The sequence below is a fragment of the Tamandua tetradactyla genome, chromosome 13 (assembly GCF_023851605.1).
Source record: "Tamandua tetradactyla isolate mTamTet1 chromosome 13, mTamTet1.pri, whole genome shotgun sequence".
Classification (NCBI taxonomy): domain Eukaryota; kingdom Metazoa; phylum Chordata; class Mammalia; order Pilosa; family Myrmecophagidae; genus Tamandua; species Tamandua tetradactyla.
The window spans coordinates 19,900,305-19,920,872 of NC_135339.1; the positions used below are offsets into that span (position 1 = coordinate 19,900,305).

A 20,568-nucleotide genomic window follows, 5' to 3' on the forward strand; every position below is an offset into this window, starting at 1 on the left:
TTCAGCTCCATGAGGCAGAGAGAATTACCTCTTCCCTATATGTATGCTGGTTTCATGTGACATTCATCCCATTGAATGGTTACTTATTATTCATGTCATATCCTTCCTCATCAGACTGTGAGATCTTTGAGGGAAGAGAAGCTGTTTTATGCATTATTACAAGGCACATAGTAGATGTTCATTGAATGCTGAGTGAATTGAGTACCATACAATGGAATCTGCCTTCAAAATTAAGCATGGGAGATGAGAGATTATACCAATAATTTCAAGGCAAGACAAAGTACCAAGTCCCTCAACAGCGGTGCATGGCAGTTTAGTGAAAGAAAGCATTAAGAAGTTACCACAAGGGCTTCTCTTGGCTCCAAGCACTTGTGATTCTGAGAGATGCAGGAATGTTCTCTCCATGGGGGCAGGTTATAAACCCTGCATCAGGACTCACAAATGGAGTCTTGGGTTATTGAGCATGTTTTCTGAAATCTGAAAGTTGGTTTTTACCCCAAATCTGCTTCTCCAACATTGTCTTCCCAACATCAAACTCTTTCCCATCCCCAATCTCTGCCTGGTGGGAAGACCTTTAGGAGCCAGTCAGTAGGCATGGGACCTCCCATCGGACAGCTCTGAGTGCTGAGGCTGCTGGCCATGAAGACCCCTATAAAAGAGAAAATAGAGCCCTTTACTGCCTCTGAAAATGGAGCCACTTGGCCAGACATGCTGGGGTCCAGGAAGGTCCTCAGTGGTGAGGACACAACATCATCTCCCAGTAGGGCATGTGTGATGGTTCATTGACTATCTACATCCATTACAGGGTGTTTGCCACATCATCTGCTAGAGACAATTGTTCAACCACTCCTATCTCTCTTGCCCACAGACTTCCCCCACTGCTCAGTATGGACAGCATCACATCAGAGAGAACACAAGGGTGGAGCTGAGACTGATCACCCCACAGAGGCAGATGGCTATGCTGATACATCCAGGCAGGGCCAGCCTGGACAGGTGCCAGGAAAGAGCCAAGCTAAATCTTATGATTCTCTTCTTCCCTTCTTTCTCCATTATTAAATCCTCTGCAAACTGCAGTGAGGACGAAAAGCAAGCCTCTGCCTTTCATAATGGATTTGGGCATAAATGAGGATTGTTCCTAGGTAACTCACTCTGCCCTACTTTTACCCACCTGCTTTCTAACAAAGTCAACCAGAAAGCAAACAGAGTTGGGCTATCAGAGCCTGAGATTTAATACAGAAAAATCCTCCCTTTCATGGCACCTGTACTTACAAATATGTATTCTGTATTTATACAGCATATTAAAACCCAAAACCTACAGTAATGCAACATTAAAGTCAAGAAATGCAAAAGTGAAAAGTTTATGGCATTGTTAGCTTGCCCACATTGTGCATTCTGCATAATGAACCTCACCTTGAAATTCAAGCCATATACCATGCAGCTGAGTTCACTCCACCAGGCAAACCTTAAACCTTTTGCATTTTGTGAATTTCATTACCTCAAATTGCAGTATTAATAACTGAAATGTGCAGCTGAGAAAATGCTAATTTTCTGCTTTTTCTTTCATTTTTTTTCCCTTGCATCTGTTTTTCCTCTAATTAAAAAAGTGGGGAATGTAAAGAAATGAGGGGGGCAAAAAAGCTAATGAGGGAACCTATCACGCAAATTTACATTCTTAGGGGATTATATGAGAGGGGAAACTGAGGTCCAGAAGAGGCTGCAATTTGCCCAGTGTTACTCAGCCTTAGTAGTTGGCAGTAAATCTCCCCCTGTAAACTCAGTGCTCTTTGGCTGGATTTCATTGCCAATTCTTTTATGCCCCAAATCCAAATGGGGAAATGGTTCCAATAGCAAATAAAGGAAAAGAAAGGAGAAAGTCAAAACTTCTGCAAGCAGCTAGAACCACTTTTCTTCCATTTACACAATTTGGTTTACCAATGTTTAGCATAATTCTGATCTTAAGAGTTGCAGACTGACTTTAAATTGCTTTCAAAGAATACACATGTTGTAAATGCAAATGCGTTTTCTCTGTGGTTATGTAATTCCCAAGGAAAGGAATACATTTAACTCACAAAGTAGCAGGGACAAAGTCCCCAGGGCCACATGTTCTTATCAACAATACTTTCATCCCTAGTGAGCTGGCACCCCTACAGGGACCGTTGTATCCCATTTCTCCTGGAGAAACAGATTCAGAAGTCTGAGGGAGAAGGCCTATTGAGAGCCATGGCTCCCTCTCTAGCAGCCTGTCAGCCACATTGGGGTCCATCTGGAAGAGAGAAAGGGTCAATGTGACCTAGAATATGACTCGGTGAAGCCATGGCCAGAGCTTCCTTGGCACTTGGGGTGCTGACAGAATCAACAAAACAAATAGTATGGATGGACTTTTATTTCAAGAAATTTGACCACAGAACATACTTTGACAATTTTTTGGTGGAATTTATTTGGAGGCTTCGCCAACTGGCAAATGCTAGCCACACTGTAAGAGAAGGAAGACGTTAGAAGCAAATGCATGCTCCTAAGCTCAGGAAGAGATGCCCCTGGATGCTGAACATCAACTTCTAGAATTTTCCCATCCAAATGCACTCAGGGTTTCCCTGCAAGGAAAACCTGGGATTGTTTGGAATCTCAGTGCATTATTCTATGCTGGAGGGCTGGAACCCTTTCTGCCAGGGACCTTCTTCTGAATAGATGTTAATCAACAGGGTAGCGGCATTTGGTCAGTGGTCCAGTGTCTACCCCTGCCCACTGGGCAAGGAGACCCAGAGTTCTAAGAAGGGAAAGTCGGGGAGGAATGCCCCTTATAGGGTTTGGCTTAGTTAGAAGACTCCTTTCCAAATGACCCAGAAACCCAGTGATTAGAGCAGAAACAGGATGAAGAGGGCAAGAGATGGGAAAAGAGGGAACACTCGAAGTGGTATATCGTAAGTCGGAAACTGGTGCCCATCAAATGAGAGACAGGAGGTACAGGGATTTTCCTTACTCTGTAAATCCTGTCCAGAAGTGGCTTACCCTTTTATGAATTCAAAATGTGCTTACACCAGCCAATGGAGTCAGCCTGCCTTCCCTTCTCTCCCCTCTCCCCGCTAGTTCTTCCTGCTCTCCTCCTAACAGATGGTTGCACGCATGAGGATTTTTTTTTCCTTCTGATGCTAAACATGATTTACAGGCTTGAGTTATTATTTATCATTACTCATTTTCTGTCAGCAGTGCATTGAAGGTTAATAGAAATGCCAACATGCTCACTGATTTACTTAGTAAAATATTTGTTCCAAGGTTTAGGTCATATGATTGGTGTCTGAGTGAGTTTCAGGTTTATGCATTATGAAAAGCAAGATGACTTGACCTTCAGCCACTAACACTAGCGCCATATATTACTTCAGTGAATGACCTTCAGAGACCTAAGACACAGTAGATGTATTCAACACATGTTAGCCCACTCCATATTGCCGGCTTGTATACATACCAGCTGAGTTTATGCAACGTAAGCTGAGCCCCGGAGCTCATCTAATGAATGGGAGGCAGTTGAGATATAAACTCAGACTAAACTGGATCCTCTCCTTAGGATAATAAACCGACTCTGCAGCCCAGCTGTGCTGAGGCTGTGCACATACTACCAGGATTGATCACTTCACATTGCCTCCTGGGCTTCTTGCTTCTCAGTAGAAGGATGCAGACAAAAGGACAATTCTGAAGGAAACTGATCTTGGATGAACAACTAATCAGGGTCCCAGGGGAGAGTGGGCTTGGAGGGGTCCACCGTACTGACATTGTTGTGCTTTGGCTACTGGATGGGGGTGGCAGAAGAGTAAGATGGCATGAGACATGGCCTCCAGGAACTTAAAGTCAAGTTGGCAAAGGAGACCTAAATAGCATAACAGTAATACAGAAATAAAAACTGTGCTAAAAGCATGCAATGGATAACTAATTTCTTAAGGACCAGTTCTAACCACTACTATAGGGATAACCCAGCATAGTAGAATGGGCTCAAGTCTTGGACTCTGGATTCAGGATGCATGAGTTTGAGTCCCAGCTCCATTACTTCCCAACTACCTACCTAATCTTTGGCAAGTTGGCGAAATCTCTTTAAGTTTCAGTTTTTCTATATTAAATGAGGGTAGAAAATTTACCCTCTTGAGGCTTTTTGAGTGTTAATTGAGATAATGCATATAAACATGTCTAGCACAGGTCCTGATGCCCTCACCAAATGTTAGCCAATATTATGAGTGCTCTGAATAGGTGATGAAGAGATTGCTATAAGCAGCTGGCAAGGCTTCATGCTTGAGGAAGGACTTGATTAAGGAATTTGAAAGAAAGAAACGATGTAGTATGGTAGAGAATTAGGAGTGTGGAACAAACAGAAGTTCTACTGAGTGTCAGTAGCATGCCACAGCCCTGGAGATAGAAATGAGGCTCTCAGTGTCTGAGTTTAACTTCTTGTACTCTATTCCTAAACTCTGCTCCTTACCTCAATTTTTCTAAAAGGCTGTGGTAGTTAGATTCAGTTGTCAACTTGGCCAGGTGAAGGCACCTAGTTTTGTTGCTGTGGACATGAGCCAATGGCATATGAACCTCATCTGCTGCAGATTACATCTGCAGTTGGCTAGGAGGCATGCCTGCTGCAATGAATGATGTTTGACTTAATTGGCTGGTGCTTAAATGAGAGAGTGCAACACAGCACAGCCCAAGCAGCTTGGCATTCCTCATCTCGGCACTCGCAGCTCAGCCCAGGCCTTTGGAGATGCAGAAAGGAATCACCCCGGGGAAAGTTGTTGGAACCCAAACGCCTGGAGAGAAGGCCAGCAGAGATCACCCTGTGCCTTCCCACATAAGAAAGAACCTCAGTTGAAAGTTAGTTGCCTTTCCTCTGAAGAACTAACAAAATAAATCCCCTTTTATTAAAAGCCAATCTGTCTCTGGTATGTTGCCTTCCAGCAGCAAGCAAACTAGAATAGAGGCCATCAATATTCCCTTTATCATCTTCTTCACTAAGTATAATTTACTTTGAAGTACAAACAAATTTCTTTAGGGCTTTGAAATTGCCACAGATACAGTTTAATGTTAAAGCGATCAACTGATGCTCTCTAAAGAGCCTTCCCAGTTGCTCCTTTAATCCATCCTTTTGGTTCTTCACTGTGCACAGTCCAGATACCAGACAGACTTTCTACCTTATAAGTAGCACATGTTGCCTCTCTTTTTATTAGTTCATTCACCTGGATGTAAGTGGCTGGGCCTATGTCTGTTTATGCCAACAGGTGGGTCTAAGTGTTTTCTTTCTTAAATCATTGCCTTTGGCGTCAGCACATGAAGTTTTAATTCCCCTGAGCCCCATCCTCTTCTGAAAGTGACACAAGCCCTCTTTCCCACATGTTGGAATACTAAGAATATAGCCCATGTTGGGTGGGGTTCAGAGAAGTCAGCTTAACATCCATTGAAAATTTCCTCACCTAGAACTACACATAAGGCAGTTTTCTTCAGAGAATGCAAGCACTGAAAATTGATCCAGAGATTCCCTGCACTTGAGCACAAAGGAGAAGGCAATGTAATAATTTTTATTGAGAATGCTGCAAAGGACTGGACACAATCCATAAAGAATGGAAGACTCCCCATCAGTCATTCATTTATCCATTAATTCTAGCTAAAAAATTTATTGGGGGGAAAAAAGGTGTTCCTACATTCAAGTCATTTTTTTTTGGTTCCCAAAGCCAAACTCCTTAGGGTCAAGGCCGTAATGTTGGGTCTCTATTCCTCATACTAGTCATTTTTAATTAAGTCACAATCTCTTAGCATGAGATGAGATCTGAGAGGTCATTGAATCCAATCTTCTCCCTTTGTGAATGAGAATTTAGAAGCCCAGATTTGTTAATCTATGCTTGATAGTGATAGAGGCAGGCCTGGAACGAAGGTCTTCTGATTCCCTGGATGTGCTCTTTGCCCCTCTCTACATTGTCTCTGCAACAAAAAACTCTTCTCTAAAACTCACCCTAAGGGTGAACTGATGGTTAAACTTCAGCTGCCCAGACTATAAGGCCCACTTTTAAGAGAACCAGTATCCCTCTCTTTGGACAAGGGTGGAAATGCCCAGAAACCCATAGCGTGTAAGGAATGTTGATTATACATACTGAAACACAATAACAAAGGGAAACTTCAGAGGAATAATGAAACAAAGCAATTTAAATCTCATTTAAATAATTTTCCTTTCTTCTCCCCATCTTCACCCCAAACTATCCAATGAGCCCATCTGAATTCTGAGGGCATGTTCATCTTCCCACAATAGGCATTGAGTATGGAAATATCCTTTCATTTAATTTCCAGTTCTAGCTAAATTATCTATTGCCACTATCTGATTGATTTAGTTTTTACTGTTCTTGGCTGCAACAATCTATAAGGACCCAGATGATTTTCTCCTTTTGGATTTTAAGCTTTATTGCTGTCATCTTAATGACAGATATTAAACATAGGGAATTCTCATCTGTATCTTCTTCAACAGGTTAAGCTGTGTGCTGCATTTGAACATGAAATGATCCCAAGAACTAGTCCTTCCAAAGTCTCCTTTCCCTATAACTTCTGTGTAATCATGACAAGGACCTGTGACAATTCTGAAGAATACATGTGCCTTCAGATGAACTTCACTGTCATGGGACCAGGTATGTAGAGATCTAATGGGTATTTGAATCAACTAATGAATGAAGCATCCATAAATCCTTTGGCATGTGAACTTTTCCATAAATCTGCCATGAATCCTCATTTCCAAATGTTAATTGGGCACCTACTGGGTGCAATGATATTGTGCTAGGTCTAGGAAAATCCAAAGAAGTACATGATCTTATTTTCCATGAACTTTCAATTTATTGACAAAATCAAGGGGGTATATATAAATATTAGTATGAAATGAGTTATATTAAATATGTGAAATTGAAAACTTCCTCGGAGTATAAAGAGTGATATATCCCCTTTGGTTTGAGAAGGCAAAAGAAAAAAAGTAGAAAGTATGATTTAAATTAAACAGAAAAGGAAACCATTTGATACCATGTTAGTCAGGTCTTTGTTTCAGCTACAAGTGAAAAAAATCCAGTTCAAGTCAATTTATTAGCTTGTGTGCCTGGAAAGTCCAGGGGAGCTACTGGCTTCAGATGCTATTGGGTCCAGGGGCTCAAATGATGGGGTAAGAAATCTAAACATCTGCCCACTACAAGAGGAGAGAGATGAGTGTTCCATTCTACTCTGTATGTGCACATGCAAACGCACACACTCACTGAAATAAAAGGCAAAGGGCTCTTCTTTTCTTCTTTCTTTCTTAATCTCACTCTTATTCTAGTTCTTCATTCTTCCTTCTCACTCATACATCATATAAGTCATCAAAATTATTTTTTCCATCTTCTGAGATTTTCAATTTTATCTTCTTTGATTATGAATAACCCTTTTACTTCTCCCCAGTCACAATAGACATGTTCTTGCCAAAATTCAGACCCAAACAATTTTTTTGAAAGTAAACTTTGAATTTTTTAATAAAAAGTCAAACTCCCTTCAAAGACTCTTACATTTCATTTTATAGGATTTCTGTGTAGATGTTTCTTCTGTGCTCTTCCAATTTGCATCCAATTTGTCCAGCCTAACAAATGTAACGCTTTTAAATTTGGTTTTTGAGGTGTCTTCTTAGGTCTCTAAAATAAATAGTTGACTCAAACTGAAAGCCAATAGCATCAGCAGAGTCAAGTCAATATGAGGTTGGTAGATTAATCATTTGAAAGCCCAGAACTCAACTCTGCATCCTGTTTCACAATGACGGCCCCAAAAGGGAGTTGTCTTCTCGCTTTCCCAAACACACATTCACGAAATGAATTGTTCCCATTCTGGTGTACTGCTACTGATGTTATTTTCATTTGTTAATAAACCCAAAGTTACCCCAAGCGTGTCCATTCAGAGACCTAACTGTTCGAAGAAGTTTGTTTTTGCTTGGCTTTTATTAGGTTATTTATTTATGGATGTTGACGATAAGGGAAAGCTTATGTTAAAAAGCATAATAATCCCATGAAACTGGATTTTTGCCTAAATAAGATGTGCAGAAAAAAGGCATATGATATAATTAATATCATATTTAATGTAATTGTATGCATAAGTATTATATCTTATATGACATAAGATAAATTTTCAAAATGTTTTTGTTGATGTTATGTTCCTTCTGTAAAGACTTGAATGATGACCATAAGGTATACTTATCACATCTGTAGATGACACAAAGCTATGATGAAGGATTTCAGAGGGAAGCCTATTAGCATGAAACTATTAAGGTAAAATCCGACAGTGGTGAATATAGAAGAATTCATTTTCATTTAAACAGCAAGTGATAGGAGCATAGGATGCAAGATGTCTCACCTGATGGCACTTTATGGGAATAAGGCTTGGGACTTCAGTGGATCACAAGCTAATGTGGAACAGATAAAAACTTTTGAAGAAATCTTGAGCAACCTAAAATCAATGGGAAACCTAGAGTCAACATCCTATTTTCTGGTCCCATCTATGGACAGAAATATTTAGTTTTGTTGCCAAGTTTTTTTTAGGGGGGGGTAAGGAGAGTGGGTAATGGACAAATTAGTTTGTTGGAATTAGTGTGTATCCAAAGGAGGGTGAACCAGTTGGTAGGAGTTCTGCTATACTTGTGTGTGTGAACTAGTGAATGAAAATATTTTTGTCTGAAGGGGGGAGAAAGGCTAAGAAACTGTAATGGTGTCAACAGATAAGTAAAAGGCTCTTCTTAAGAGATAATTCAGATGTATCCATTTTGTCTCAGATAAGATTAATATGAAAAGTTGGCACATATACTGAGATAGAAATTTAGGCTCAGCATCTCCTAAGAAAGGGCTTTGTTTATAGGAAATAGGTTTATTTCTAAAAAAAAAAAAACAAAAATCCCTCATCTCTGGAAGGATTTCTGAACACTGTATGGCCACATGTAGAATACTGCAGAAATAATTTATCACTGACTTGGAGATTGCTGTAATTAACACCACTTAACAGATGCAGAGATGGAGAAGCAGACCAGTCACATAACTGTTAACTCAGTTCACACACCTGTTTGGAAACAGAGATTCAAAGTGTGAGGCCCTAATTCCTTTTCCACATTAAGTCCTCAAAATTCAGAATACATATGATATACAATTTAGGAAAATGGATTTCAAACAACAAACAGGAAATTGAATATTTTCTGCTTTTGCATACCTAATCATTCTTGCCTTCCAAAAAAAGAGCCAACCACCAGAAGCCTGAGCTTGCAGCAGTCCTAACAGGTAGAGGCATGTAGATTACTTCTGGTAAGGATGGAGTTCGGTGGGTTGAGAGATGACACTGAACCTATATTGTGGAGCTTAATGTTTGTTTTCTCTGGGAAAAACTTGATTTCCCTTATTCTCAGTGAAAAAGAAGCTCTTGGAATGTCTGAGGTTTCAAAGTGATACAGGTCAATCAAATTCATTCATTAAGTCAACAGATGTTTACTGAATTACATGTTCTATTGACTATTTTAGGAGGAAGGGAAGATACATTAGTAAACAAACCTGGCAAAATTTCCTACCTTTATGTGGCTTACATTTAAGTGGAGGGAAGACCCTTTGGAAGGTACCAGGAGGTACCCATCACTACCTGCAGGTTGCTATGAGGAGACACTTGGAAGAGTAGGAGAATGGAAGAGAAGGGGTGGTTTGGGTGAGTGCATGAGGGGTACTTCCTAAATCACACAGGAAAACAAAACAAGACAATGTGAAGAGTTGCATAAATAACCAGTCTTCCAGAGCATCTTTGATGCCCAGGCTGGAGCTTTCCACATGTTCATCTTTAGAAAGTCCACAGCCACCATCTCCACCCAAGCCACTCCTAATCCTCCTGCTAGAGAGGGCCTGAAGTTCACAGTGGTTTTAGGAGCCCTTCCCAGAGCCCTTGGGAGGACAAAGACCCAAAAAGAGCATGGAAGTGTCTCAGGTGAATTCCAAATCCAATCAGAGAATCTAGGTTGTCATTCAACTCGAGCAATAATGAAATAAATATTCACAGACCAGCTGCTGTAGAACAAATGCTTTATATATGGGGTGTAAAGTCAGAAAGTGGGTTGGAATCCAAGCTGTCATCATTTTTACCTATGATATGAGTAAGAGTTAAAACAGTTTGTACTCTTAGTATTATTATCACTATTACTCTACAATTATTACTTTTACTAATACTACAGTAACTACTTATTGGATGTTATGCTAGTCTTCCTAATACCTTGTGAAGAAGGTATTTTTATACCCATTTTATACCTGCAAAAAAAAGATAATCAAAACTAAGAACTATTCAACAATCTGTCCAAGTTTGTCTAGCAAGAAAGTAGTGAGACCAGAATTTGAATCCAAATTTGTTTGACTCCAAAACCTTCACACTTTTCCTGTAATCCAAAGTATAGAAAAATCTTATCTTAGGGTAGATAAGATTCCAGCTTCTTATAGATCAAGGAAAACTGGGGCAGGGAGAATGGCCCTAAACAGAAATAAGTCTTAGCAGAACTGTTAGGACCATGGGAAGTACGGGGCTGGAACCAACTTAGACACTATCCTTAAAGCTCACCCCAGCTCTGAAGGCAGCTTATAGGCCACACATGCTTGGAGTTCCTTAACCACAAATTCTGCCCCTGGCCCTCCCTGTGCAAGAAAACATTTACTTGACACAGGTCCCTGTTGGACCATCTTCTCAGTTCTGCTTTGGGGATGTACATCTCTGGTGAGCCCAGATTATCCAAGATGGGTCCCATTTAAAATAGGTGGTCCTACTCTGTTTAAGTCACTGATGTATTCTGGAAATTCTGTGGTTAACGTGTCAAAATACTTTTCAGCTGACTCTCACAACTAGAAATGGTTGAAAAAAGTTGGGGTGCTTATTTTAAGTTTGGAAAATATGGCTACTAGAGCAGGACCCTTCTCCAGTTATGCTTGCCAGCATCTCTTGCTACTGACCGGGCAAAAGGGTTGCACTGCTGCCTTAGTCAAGACAAAGAATGAAACTTGATATCCTGGAAATGGGAGTAACTACATCCAGAAGGCTCCTCAGGAGACCATAAATAGTAACAATAAGGAAGTACTCATCTTACAGATGAGAAAGGAACGTGCAGGGAAGGAAGGGGCAGTAATTTAGCGTGTATTAGACAGGTATTTTACCTGAGTTGGTTCATTTAATTTCCCAGAGCACTGGTAGGTGGAAATGAGTTATTGTCCCTTCACTTACAAACGAGGAAATTCAAGTTCAGACACTTGAAGTAATTTACCCAAGGTCTTACAGTTAGCACATAGTCACCTGGATCAGAAGACTTCCAACTCTTTCCACTGCTCCACGCTGCCTTTCTCTCCCAGACCATCCATCACCCTGATGCATTCCCAACAATCCATTTCGAGGGATCCAGGCCCCGAGTCCTCACTGGAGAGAAACACAATATCCATGTATATTGTATATGACTCTATGCATTGGGGCACATTTTTCAACACAGAGCACATTTGAGGAGTCCCCCATACAAAAGGCTGTGGTATGATCTTAGCCATCCATGAGGGAGCAGACTTTGGGAACTGATCCATACCACTTTCCCTGATACAAACATCTTTCAGGGTCTTAAGTTTGGAAAGTATCTAGAGTTTCTTGTTTGACCATTGTCATCTCCCCCTGACGTAGAAAACTTGGCTTGAGCCTTCTTTCCTTTTTTCTTTCAGGAAATCCACCTCAAACACAGTTCCCACATGGAGGCAAATGAATATTTGTAATTGTAAAGAAATACCGTGTTATCAAATTCTTCCTGGGTGCTGAATGCTTTAAAAACATTTATTTATTTAATCTTCAAAACAAACATATAGAGTAACTATTCCTTTCTCATTTTATAGAGGGATGAACTGAGGAATTGAGTGACCCAGGGATTTAATAGGAAAGTACCAGGCTTGAATTCAAATCCAGGTCCTATTGGCTCTAGAGCTTTGTATTTGAAGCAAGCCTGGTATCCTTCAAAGGGGCACCTTTCCTGAGGTTTCACTTTTAGCCAGTGTTTTACTGAATCTTGGTCTAGGCTCCTGATCCATTTCTATTGGGAATCGGGGGTGAGGGGACATCTTCAGGGGTTTAGCCCTTTGGAGGGGAGAGGTGGCTTGGGTTTATAGGAATAGAGTTTGGTGTCACTCTATCTTCCTACTGTCTCATTGTCACTTGATAAAGAATCAATAAATAGACCTGGTGTTATCGCTGTGGAATCACCCAGGCATCTAGGAAAGGTAGCATTGAGAGAGTTGCATTCTTTCAGCCTGACATGAAGAGGAGAGGTGCTCTCTTCTTATGTCCCACCATCTACTCTGCAGCATTTGTACCTAGGATATGGTGTTCCTCAGGATCCAAGGGGAAGGACCCTGGGTGCAGGATATGAATCATGCTACATCAGCCTAATCCTTTCCCAAGTGGTCAACAGGGCCTACTCCAGGCTAACCGCCAAGCACCAGGCACGCAAACTCTCCCAAATGCAAAGACTCTTTGTTCTCTTTAAAACTTGCCTTTGTCGGTAAGGTTGCCATTGTTGTGGTCTTGGGAGGGAGGAAAAATGCCGACAACTCGGGTTTTTAATATGGTAAATGTCAGTGTTTATGCCTGCATGGGTTGGCCTAATTATCCCATGTCCTCTAAAATCTTCCTCTGTAATTACCGCTCACCGCAGTGACACCTACTGCTAAAGGGAGAGCCATCAGCTGCAGGAGCTCAAAGGCTGAGCATACTCAGCAAACTGCAAGCGACACCGGCAGCTGTTTCTGGTTTTGAAACGGTGGGAGCTTCATGAGCCATTTTCCCTGGTCCCTCCGGAGTAAATGCCACCGCGGTTGAAAAGTTGGAAATGTTTGTCAGCCCCAGAACAAAGCTGTGAATTCATACAACGGTAATGTGTTTTCCCACGAACCCTTCCTTTTCTATAAACTGGCCACAGAAGCAACTGATGGGCTACAGGAGAAAAAAGAAAACTATTAGCACCAGTGGTATCTGGCATGTCATTGCGATTATGGGCAGAGTAGCCTCTGTGTTATCTACCTATGTACTGTAATACACAGAGAACTAGCTCAGGAGTTGAGACAGTTCAAGAGAATAGCTTTTGCGCAAAATGCTATGCTAAAGAGACCGAATGTCCTTCTTTAAAAAAAAAAAAAAAAGACCATTAGCGCACTGGGCAGTATTGACTTGGATTTCAGTGCACAGGGAATAGTTTGCCCTGGCTTCTATGCCTGCAACTGTACAGAAGGAGGAGGGAAAGAAGAAGGAGGAGGGAAAGAAGAAGGAGGAGAAGGGGGAAAAAAAATCAATAAATCCAGTGTAAGCAAAGTCACAGCAACCTTTAAAATAATAAGACAAATCCATTTATTCCACAAATGTCTTCATTTCCAAATGCCATTGTTTGGGGCACTTTGCTGTCATTGTCCATGACATTTTAGAAAACTCGGCTCTTAATCATTTAGGTGTAGCTGGAGAGTTCTCCTGAAACAGCCAAGTTAAAAGATTATACATTCACCCTCTAACAGCCTTGTCCTGTGGGGTGAAGGAGGGAGGCTGGCAGTGGGGGAAGAGGCTTGGAAAGACAAGGCTTAAATATGGACAGAAAAGCTTGGCTGTATTGCTATATACAATGAAAAGTAATTACAGAGAAAAATGAAAGCTGTTTCTTGCTGTTAGCAGGAAGAATAAGAGAATTCTGTACCTTTTTAAAGCTCTGAGTCCATTTTGATGTAATTGGTTCTGGAATTATTTATGACATTAATTGCTGCGCTATCGACTGCCTGTCAGTGGCTCTGGCAGTTAGTCCATCTTTCTTAGCAGAGACAGCCTGCTCAGCCCAAACTAGACTGACAAGCTAATTATACCCATCTTCCCCTTCAATGACAAATGCTGCTCATCGGAAACCTTTCTAGAAATAAGCTCTCATTCTTTTCCCTTTTTCCTGAGCCAGACATAACGGATATCTCAAGGTGCAGATCACAGCTAAAACTCAGCTCACAGGGCTATTAGCTCTGAACATCTCACTTGAGCCAAAAAACCTAAGCATCTTATGTTATCAAACTATATGTCACTCCCTGATGCTAGTTTTCAGGATGAGTCAGGGGCCTGGCCTGTCAGTCACAGCAGGGCAGAAAGAGCCAGACCGACTGGATTAGCCAAACTCTCCCCAGTCATCAACCACATCTGACTCAGGTGATGATGTGGAGGCTGGGTAGATGGCTGCCATACTCTGGGTGGCTGATGTTGGGGCTCTTTTTGGGATACCAACTGCAGGAGCCCATTTTGGAGAAGAAAGGTGGGTAGTTACTCTGGCCACCTGGTTCCTTTATCCAAGTCTCTTTCTGATTTGATTGTGCAAATGATTCTCTGTGTTTAAGGCTTCTATGCATGAAGCTTTAGGAGGTTTATTTTGCATGAAATGTAAAGAACTATTTTGGGAACATGATGCCTATACCATCAGTTATTGCTTTCAAAGGTGGGCACCTCTGTCTGTGGAATGCTCAGAATGGGGACACGTTAGAAACAAAGTGATTCTCTTTTTCAAGGAACACTCAGGCTCATTTGGAAGGGGTCTTTTTTTTTTCAAAACACCAGGTAAACATGTGACCATCATATGTGTACAAACATGATGGAAAGCATAACACAATGAAACAGTTCTCCTTTGACAAAACCACCTGGTTTATTCTCTGCTGCAGATTGTTTGCTGTATTTCTTGATGTCCAAAATAAGTTGGTAAAATTTTTTATCTTTTTAAATAATAAAGACACCTATGAAAAGAAAGGCTCATCAGTGCTTGTACTCAGTTGGAAAGAAAGTCAGGAGGCTGGAATTCAAGTCTCAGCACTTGGGTCTTGGGGAAGACATGAACATTCAAAATCCCAAACTGTACATGAATTTAATGATCCTATTCTGTCTCCATACAAGGTTTGGGAAGAATAAATTGAGATAAAAATATAAATACATTAAATAAAGGAGAAACATATCTAGTAACAAAGTATAGTAATAAAAACAAGGGGAAAATGTGGGCATTGGGTCAAGAAAGGCATTGGATATGGCTTGTTTTGAGAGAGCTTTTAGAAGACCCTTGAGATTTGAGATCCCAAGGGTAGTATTGGGAACAACAGGGTCTTCTACATGATTTTGCTGGTGTATTTATTTAGCAGATACATTTGAAAGGAATGTATATGGATGACAAGTTGCCAAGGGGTGGACTGTGGTGGGTCTGTTGTGTTAGTGTACTTAAGCTTGGAACTACATTGCTCAGAATTCCTTCCCCTGCCTAGTTCCAAGTGAGTGTCAGCCCCAGGGACATTTTTTTATGAGGTTTGGAAGGTGGCAATGGAAGTATAGCCATATTGCCTTATGCTCAGGACATCGGTGGAGGCAGCTCATACATTGACATGTATCTACTGGTGCATCTGACTGGTTTGGAACATCATTCAGGCTAACAGCAGCTCCAGTTCCTACTGGATTTCCATTAGTCTTCACAATTCCTGGGCTAGATGCCAACATGACAAGAGGTGCCAGCTTCTCCTGAAGCCTACCCTGTCACTGGAGTTGGAGGCTTACAGTTGACGACCAACATGGGTTCCAGACTTGTCCTTCTGGAGTCCACCTCGGCCTTATAGATCAATTTTGTCCTTGCTTCCCCCACTTTGTATCTGTCTGTCCTTCCTTCTTGTCTGTGGACTTCAGATTGCAGCACCATATATATTCATCCATCCAAATGATTGCTAGTGGTTCTGCTTCTTTGATTGAACACTGACTGAATCTGACTTCTAGGGCAGTATTAGGTATGTCTAGATTATTCATTGTCTAGTTGGTACAAGAATCCTAGAAGAAGAAGATTCCAATTAAAGATTCCAGAACAAGGGGGAGAGGTAAGTCAGCTGCTATGCTCGTGAACATGATCATCTGTGTGCCTCCTGGGATCTGATCTGCATATTAGTTAAGGCAAAGAAAAGAAGAAAAAATTTGTGACATTTCAGCTGTATCTTCATAACCCCAATACCTAGACACCATCTGATATTTTGATACCAAAAATTTGGGTAGCTGGTAAGTGGACTGTATTTTCCTGCAGATGGCTGATGCTGTAAAAATCTAAGTTACTGACCCAGTGCATAGCACAGTGAAGCTTGGTTTACAAAGGAATGTAAGTAGAATGACCAATTATCCTAGTTTGCCTAGGACTGAGGGGTTTCATGGGCCATGGAATCTTCAGCTGTAAAACCATGACAGGCCTTGAAAAACTGAGGTTTTTTTATTATCCAAAATATAAGAAAACTACCCTGCCATAAAAGAAGTAAGCAAGCCCAGCATTATAACACTTCTTTGTCTCTCTAAGCCTGTTTCCTCATCTCTAAGATACTCTTTCTGGGGGTAAATTGATTTAAAAATGCAAAATACTAGTCACAATTCTTTTCTTCAAAATTTTACTGTGTAAGGTAGGTAAAACACAACATTTCCTATCTTAACCATGCTTGAGTGTGTGTTTCAGTGAAATCAGTTACAATCACAATGCTGTATTAACATCACCACCATCCATTACCAAAATTTTTTTATGACTTCAAATAGAAGCTCTGAACCCATTAAGCAATCATTCTCAATCCCTTTTCCCCCTGGGCCTTGGTAACTTCAATCTACTTCCTGTCTCTATGAATTTGCTTATTCTAGATATTTCATCTAAATTGAATCATACAAAATCTGTCCTTTCATGTTTGGCTTCTTTCACTAGAATAATGTTTTCTAGGTTCATCCATGTTGTCATGTGTATCAGAACTTTATTCCTTTCCATGGCTGAATTAATAGTCTATAGTATGTATATGCCACATTTTGTTTATCCATTTATCAGTTGATGGATGCTTTGGTTGTTTACTCCTTTGGGCTATTGTGATTAATGCTGCTATGAACATTGGTGTACAAATATCTGTTTCAGATCCTGTTTTCAGTACTAATCTTATAGCATGTTTTAGGTTCTCTAGGGAAACAGAACAACAGGAGATATCTGTAAATAAGAGATTTTATAAAAGCATCTCATGCAACCATGGGAATTCACAAGTCCAAATTCTGCAGGGTAGACCACAAGCAGACAACTTCAATGAAGGTCTCTGATGAATTCCCCAGGAGATGGGGGGCTGGCTGAAACAGACAAAGGTTCTCTGTTCTGACTGCTGAAGTTGTTACTTCTCCCTGAAAAGCCTTCAACTGATTGAATCAAATATCTCTCATTGCAGAAGATACTTCCCTTAGTTGATCATAGATGTTATCAGCCCTAGATACAATCCACTGACTGATGATTCAAGTCCATGAAATGTCCTTTTGGTAATGGTTAGGCCAATGCTTGTTGACCAGACAGCTGGGCCCCATCACCTTGTCAAACTGACACATGAGCCTAACCATCACAGTCCACACTTTGTCAACTTGGCAACTATACATACCACCTTAAACTGTGCTTAATCTCTGATCAGAAAACAGTAACAGATACATTTTATGCCTAGCAATACTTCAACTGTCCTATATACAACTGGAAATACACTAAATCTCTCCAGAATAGGGTGCAAGTCCTTGGGTAAGCCACTTTTAAACTTGATATCCTATGCCCTAAATACGACATGAGCAATATAACTCACATCATATGATAAAATGATAAGATAGACAAACATAACAAGCCAAGGAGGAAATATTCATACCATCAGTGCTGGCTTCTGTAACTGGTCACACAGTCATAGTTCATATTTATCACTACTTTCTTCCACTACCCATTCCATGCATCCCTTTATCCTAAGCAAGCACCTCAGCTAACTGTGGTTCCTTGCCTGGTGGAGTGATCCAAATCTTCATTCCTGAAGTTTCTGGGTCATTGGTAGTCCTGCCTGGATTGTGTTGTTGCAATTTTTCACAGGGTATGATAGTACTAAGAGATGCCATAGGGGATTTCCAGCATTCCTGGCAAACTCTTCTTTACCTCCATTGTGTAGTTGCAGTCCTATTTCCCCATTATGGTCAGGATCAATCACCCCAGCCAGTACAGCAATCCCCATCTTTCCCTGTTGATTCGGAGGCATGAAGCTCAAAGTGGCCAGGTGGCAGTCTTAACTTCCAGTTCAATGGAATCGTTCTTGTGACTCCTCGTAGGAATATTCCTCCTTTTGGAGCTAAAACCTATAGAACAGTGGAATGTAAGGCTGTAAGGACAGGAAGCAAAAATTTTTCCAGTGGATCACTAGGTGTAACAGTGAGTGGTGCCACTTCCATTCCCATCCTTTGATTCCTGGACCCGTGAATCCTGACTATAGGAAAACAGCACCATAGAGTGGATGTTGATTCAAGGCATATACAGCCTTTTGGGTGGGACTTTTTGCTCTGGTTGTTTCCATGGAGATGTGCCCTAGCCCATTCAAGGTGGGTCTTGATCCTCTTGTTGGAATCCTTTATGAGAGAATAAAAGGCAGAGGCATTTTTGAAGAGAGATTAGTAACGAAAATGCCCCAGGTGAAGCCAGAAGGATACAAAGGAGCTGTAAGAGTCATTTTGAAACCAGAATCCGGGAGAGAAGGACCAACATATGTCACCATGTGCCTTCCACCTGTGACAGATGAACCCAGGATGCCAGCAGCCTTTCCTCAGAGAAGGTATCTCCCTCTTGATAATTTGGATATTTTCATGGCTTTAGAGCTATAAATTTGTAACCTCATAAATCCCCTTTGTAAAAGCCAATCCATTTCTAGTATATTGCAATCTGGCAGTGTTAGCAAACCCAAACACCACAGTTCTCCACAAATGACAAGTATTAAATACATAGTTACTAATAATTACTATCAGAAAATTTAAGACATAAATATGTAAAATATAACAAAATCCATATGTGATTAAGTTAGTGTGGCAGTTAGGCTCAGATGTTAACTTGGTCAGGTGAAGGTGCCTAATTCTATTGCTGTGGACATGAGTCAATGGCATGTGAACCTTATCTGTTGCTGATTACATCTGCAGTCGGTTAGGAGGCATGCCTGCTGCAACGAAAAATGTTTGACTTAATTGGCTGGATGCTTAAATGAGAGAGCTCAATGTAACACAGCCCAAGCAGCTCAGCATACCTCATCTCAGCACTCACAGCTCAGCCCAGGTCTTTGGAGATGCAGACAGAAATCACCCCAGGGAAAGTTGTTGGAACCCAGAGGCCTGGAGAGAAGGCCAGCAGAGATCACCCTGTGCCTTCCCATGTAAGAAAGAACCTCAGTTGAAAGTTAGCTGCCTTTCCTCTGAAGAACTAACTACACATTTTTAACTAAATAAATCCCCTTTTATTAAAAGCCAATCCATCTTTGGTGTTCCATTCTGGCAGCTTTGGTAGACTAGAACAGTTAGCATCAAATGATAGCAAAAGCATGTTCTTTCTGAGTCCACAGTTAGAAACAACAAGATGGGTAGGAGGTTCATATGTTCATTCATTAAACAGATTGCCTAGTCTCTGATAGACCTAGGACTCATTGTCGGTTTTGATTTAGTGGACAAAACAGGCCTTGGTCCTACCTTCTTGGAGCATTCAGACTACTTCCTTCTTGGAGAATCAAACATTAAACAGAATGCAAATCAAATATAAGTATTATGGGAGAACAAAATTGGATAGAAATGCTTATAATGGGTGTCCTTAATGACTCTGAGCAAATGTCTTTCTATGTATCAGCCCTGGTTTCTTTATCAGTAAAACAGACAGGTGCAAATGAATGAGGTGTATGATGGGATGATGTTGATATGACTGACCATGCCCCAGAGGATGAATGCGTAAGAATCAAAAGCCTCTTGCCATTAACCACAGCCATGCCCACATGCACGCATCCCACGGAGCTGGTGGGAAAGTCCAAGGTTGCCCCAGTTGCCACAGTCACTGCCTGCCTATTAATTGGCCATGTAAGGTGTAGTGGAGACGTAAAGGATGGGGTGCCAATTAGAACCATCCAGAATGCTCTCTGATGCAGGTATCAGCCTCTTCAGGAGGAATTTGTGTTTCTTATTTCCAGTGAATGATTTCAGTGGGTCTGAGAAAAAGATATTTTCCTTCATGAAATCTTTAATCTACCCCTCAGTGAGGAAGGAGGTCATTGAATAGCTGAAGTGTGGACATTTTATACCATATATATATTTTTTCTTCCTGGTAACCCCCTTGGAAAACCTATATAAATTTAACACAAAGCTTTAAAAATTGGCTCCTTTAAGCCACTCTGCCTATAAAATGTATGGTGCTGAGAGCAGCTTTCTTTGGTCATTCTTCTCACTAAGTCTGCAGTTCCTGCTGAAATAGGTGGCTCAAGACAAAAATTGTTATGCAAAGACTCCCTAAGTGTTCTTTCTGTGCTGCTTCCTCAAAATTGCCAGAAAGAGATGAAATTAGGAATCCTTTCAAAATCATTAGCTAGACCCTGAGCTCCATGTGGGTGGAGGATCCCCCACCCCATTCCCCCAAAACCAACCTGTCCCTGGCATGTAGCATGAAGCCCGACTGCAAGAGGGAGCTCAGGAAGTGGCCACTGAATTAATAAATGA

The 20,568-nt window shown here is 41.0% G+C and overlaps 1 protein-coding gene across 1 annotated transcript in view; it reads right to left on the reverse strand.

Moving 5' to 3' along the window:
- Positions 1–11,346: 11,346 nt before the first annotated feature.
- Positions 11,347–20,568, reverse strand: part of LRMDA (leucine rich melanocyte differentiation associated) — a 1,434,085-nt gene continuing 1,424,863 nt past the window's right edge. The window contains exon 10 of the mRNA XM_077124815.1: positions 11,347–11,433. Coding sequence (XP_076980930.1) covers positions 11,378–11,433 — 56 coding nt within the window. The 3' untranslated portion in view covers positions 11,347–11,377. The remainder of the gene's footprint in view (positions 11,434–20,568) is intronic.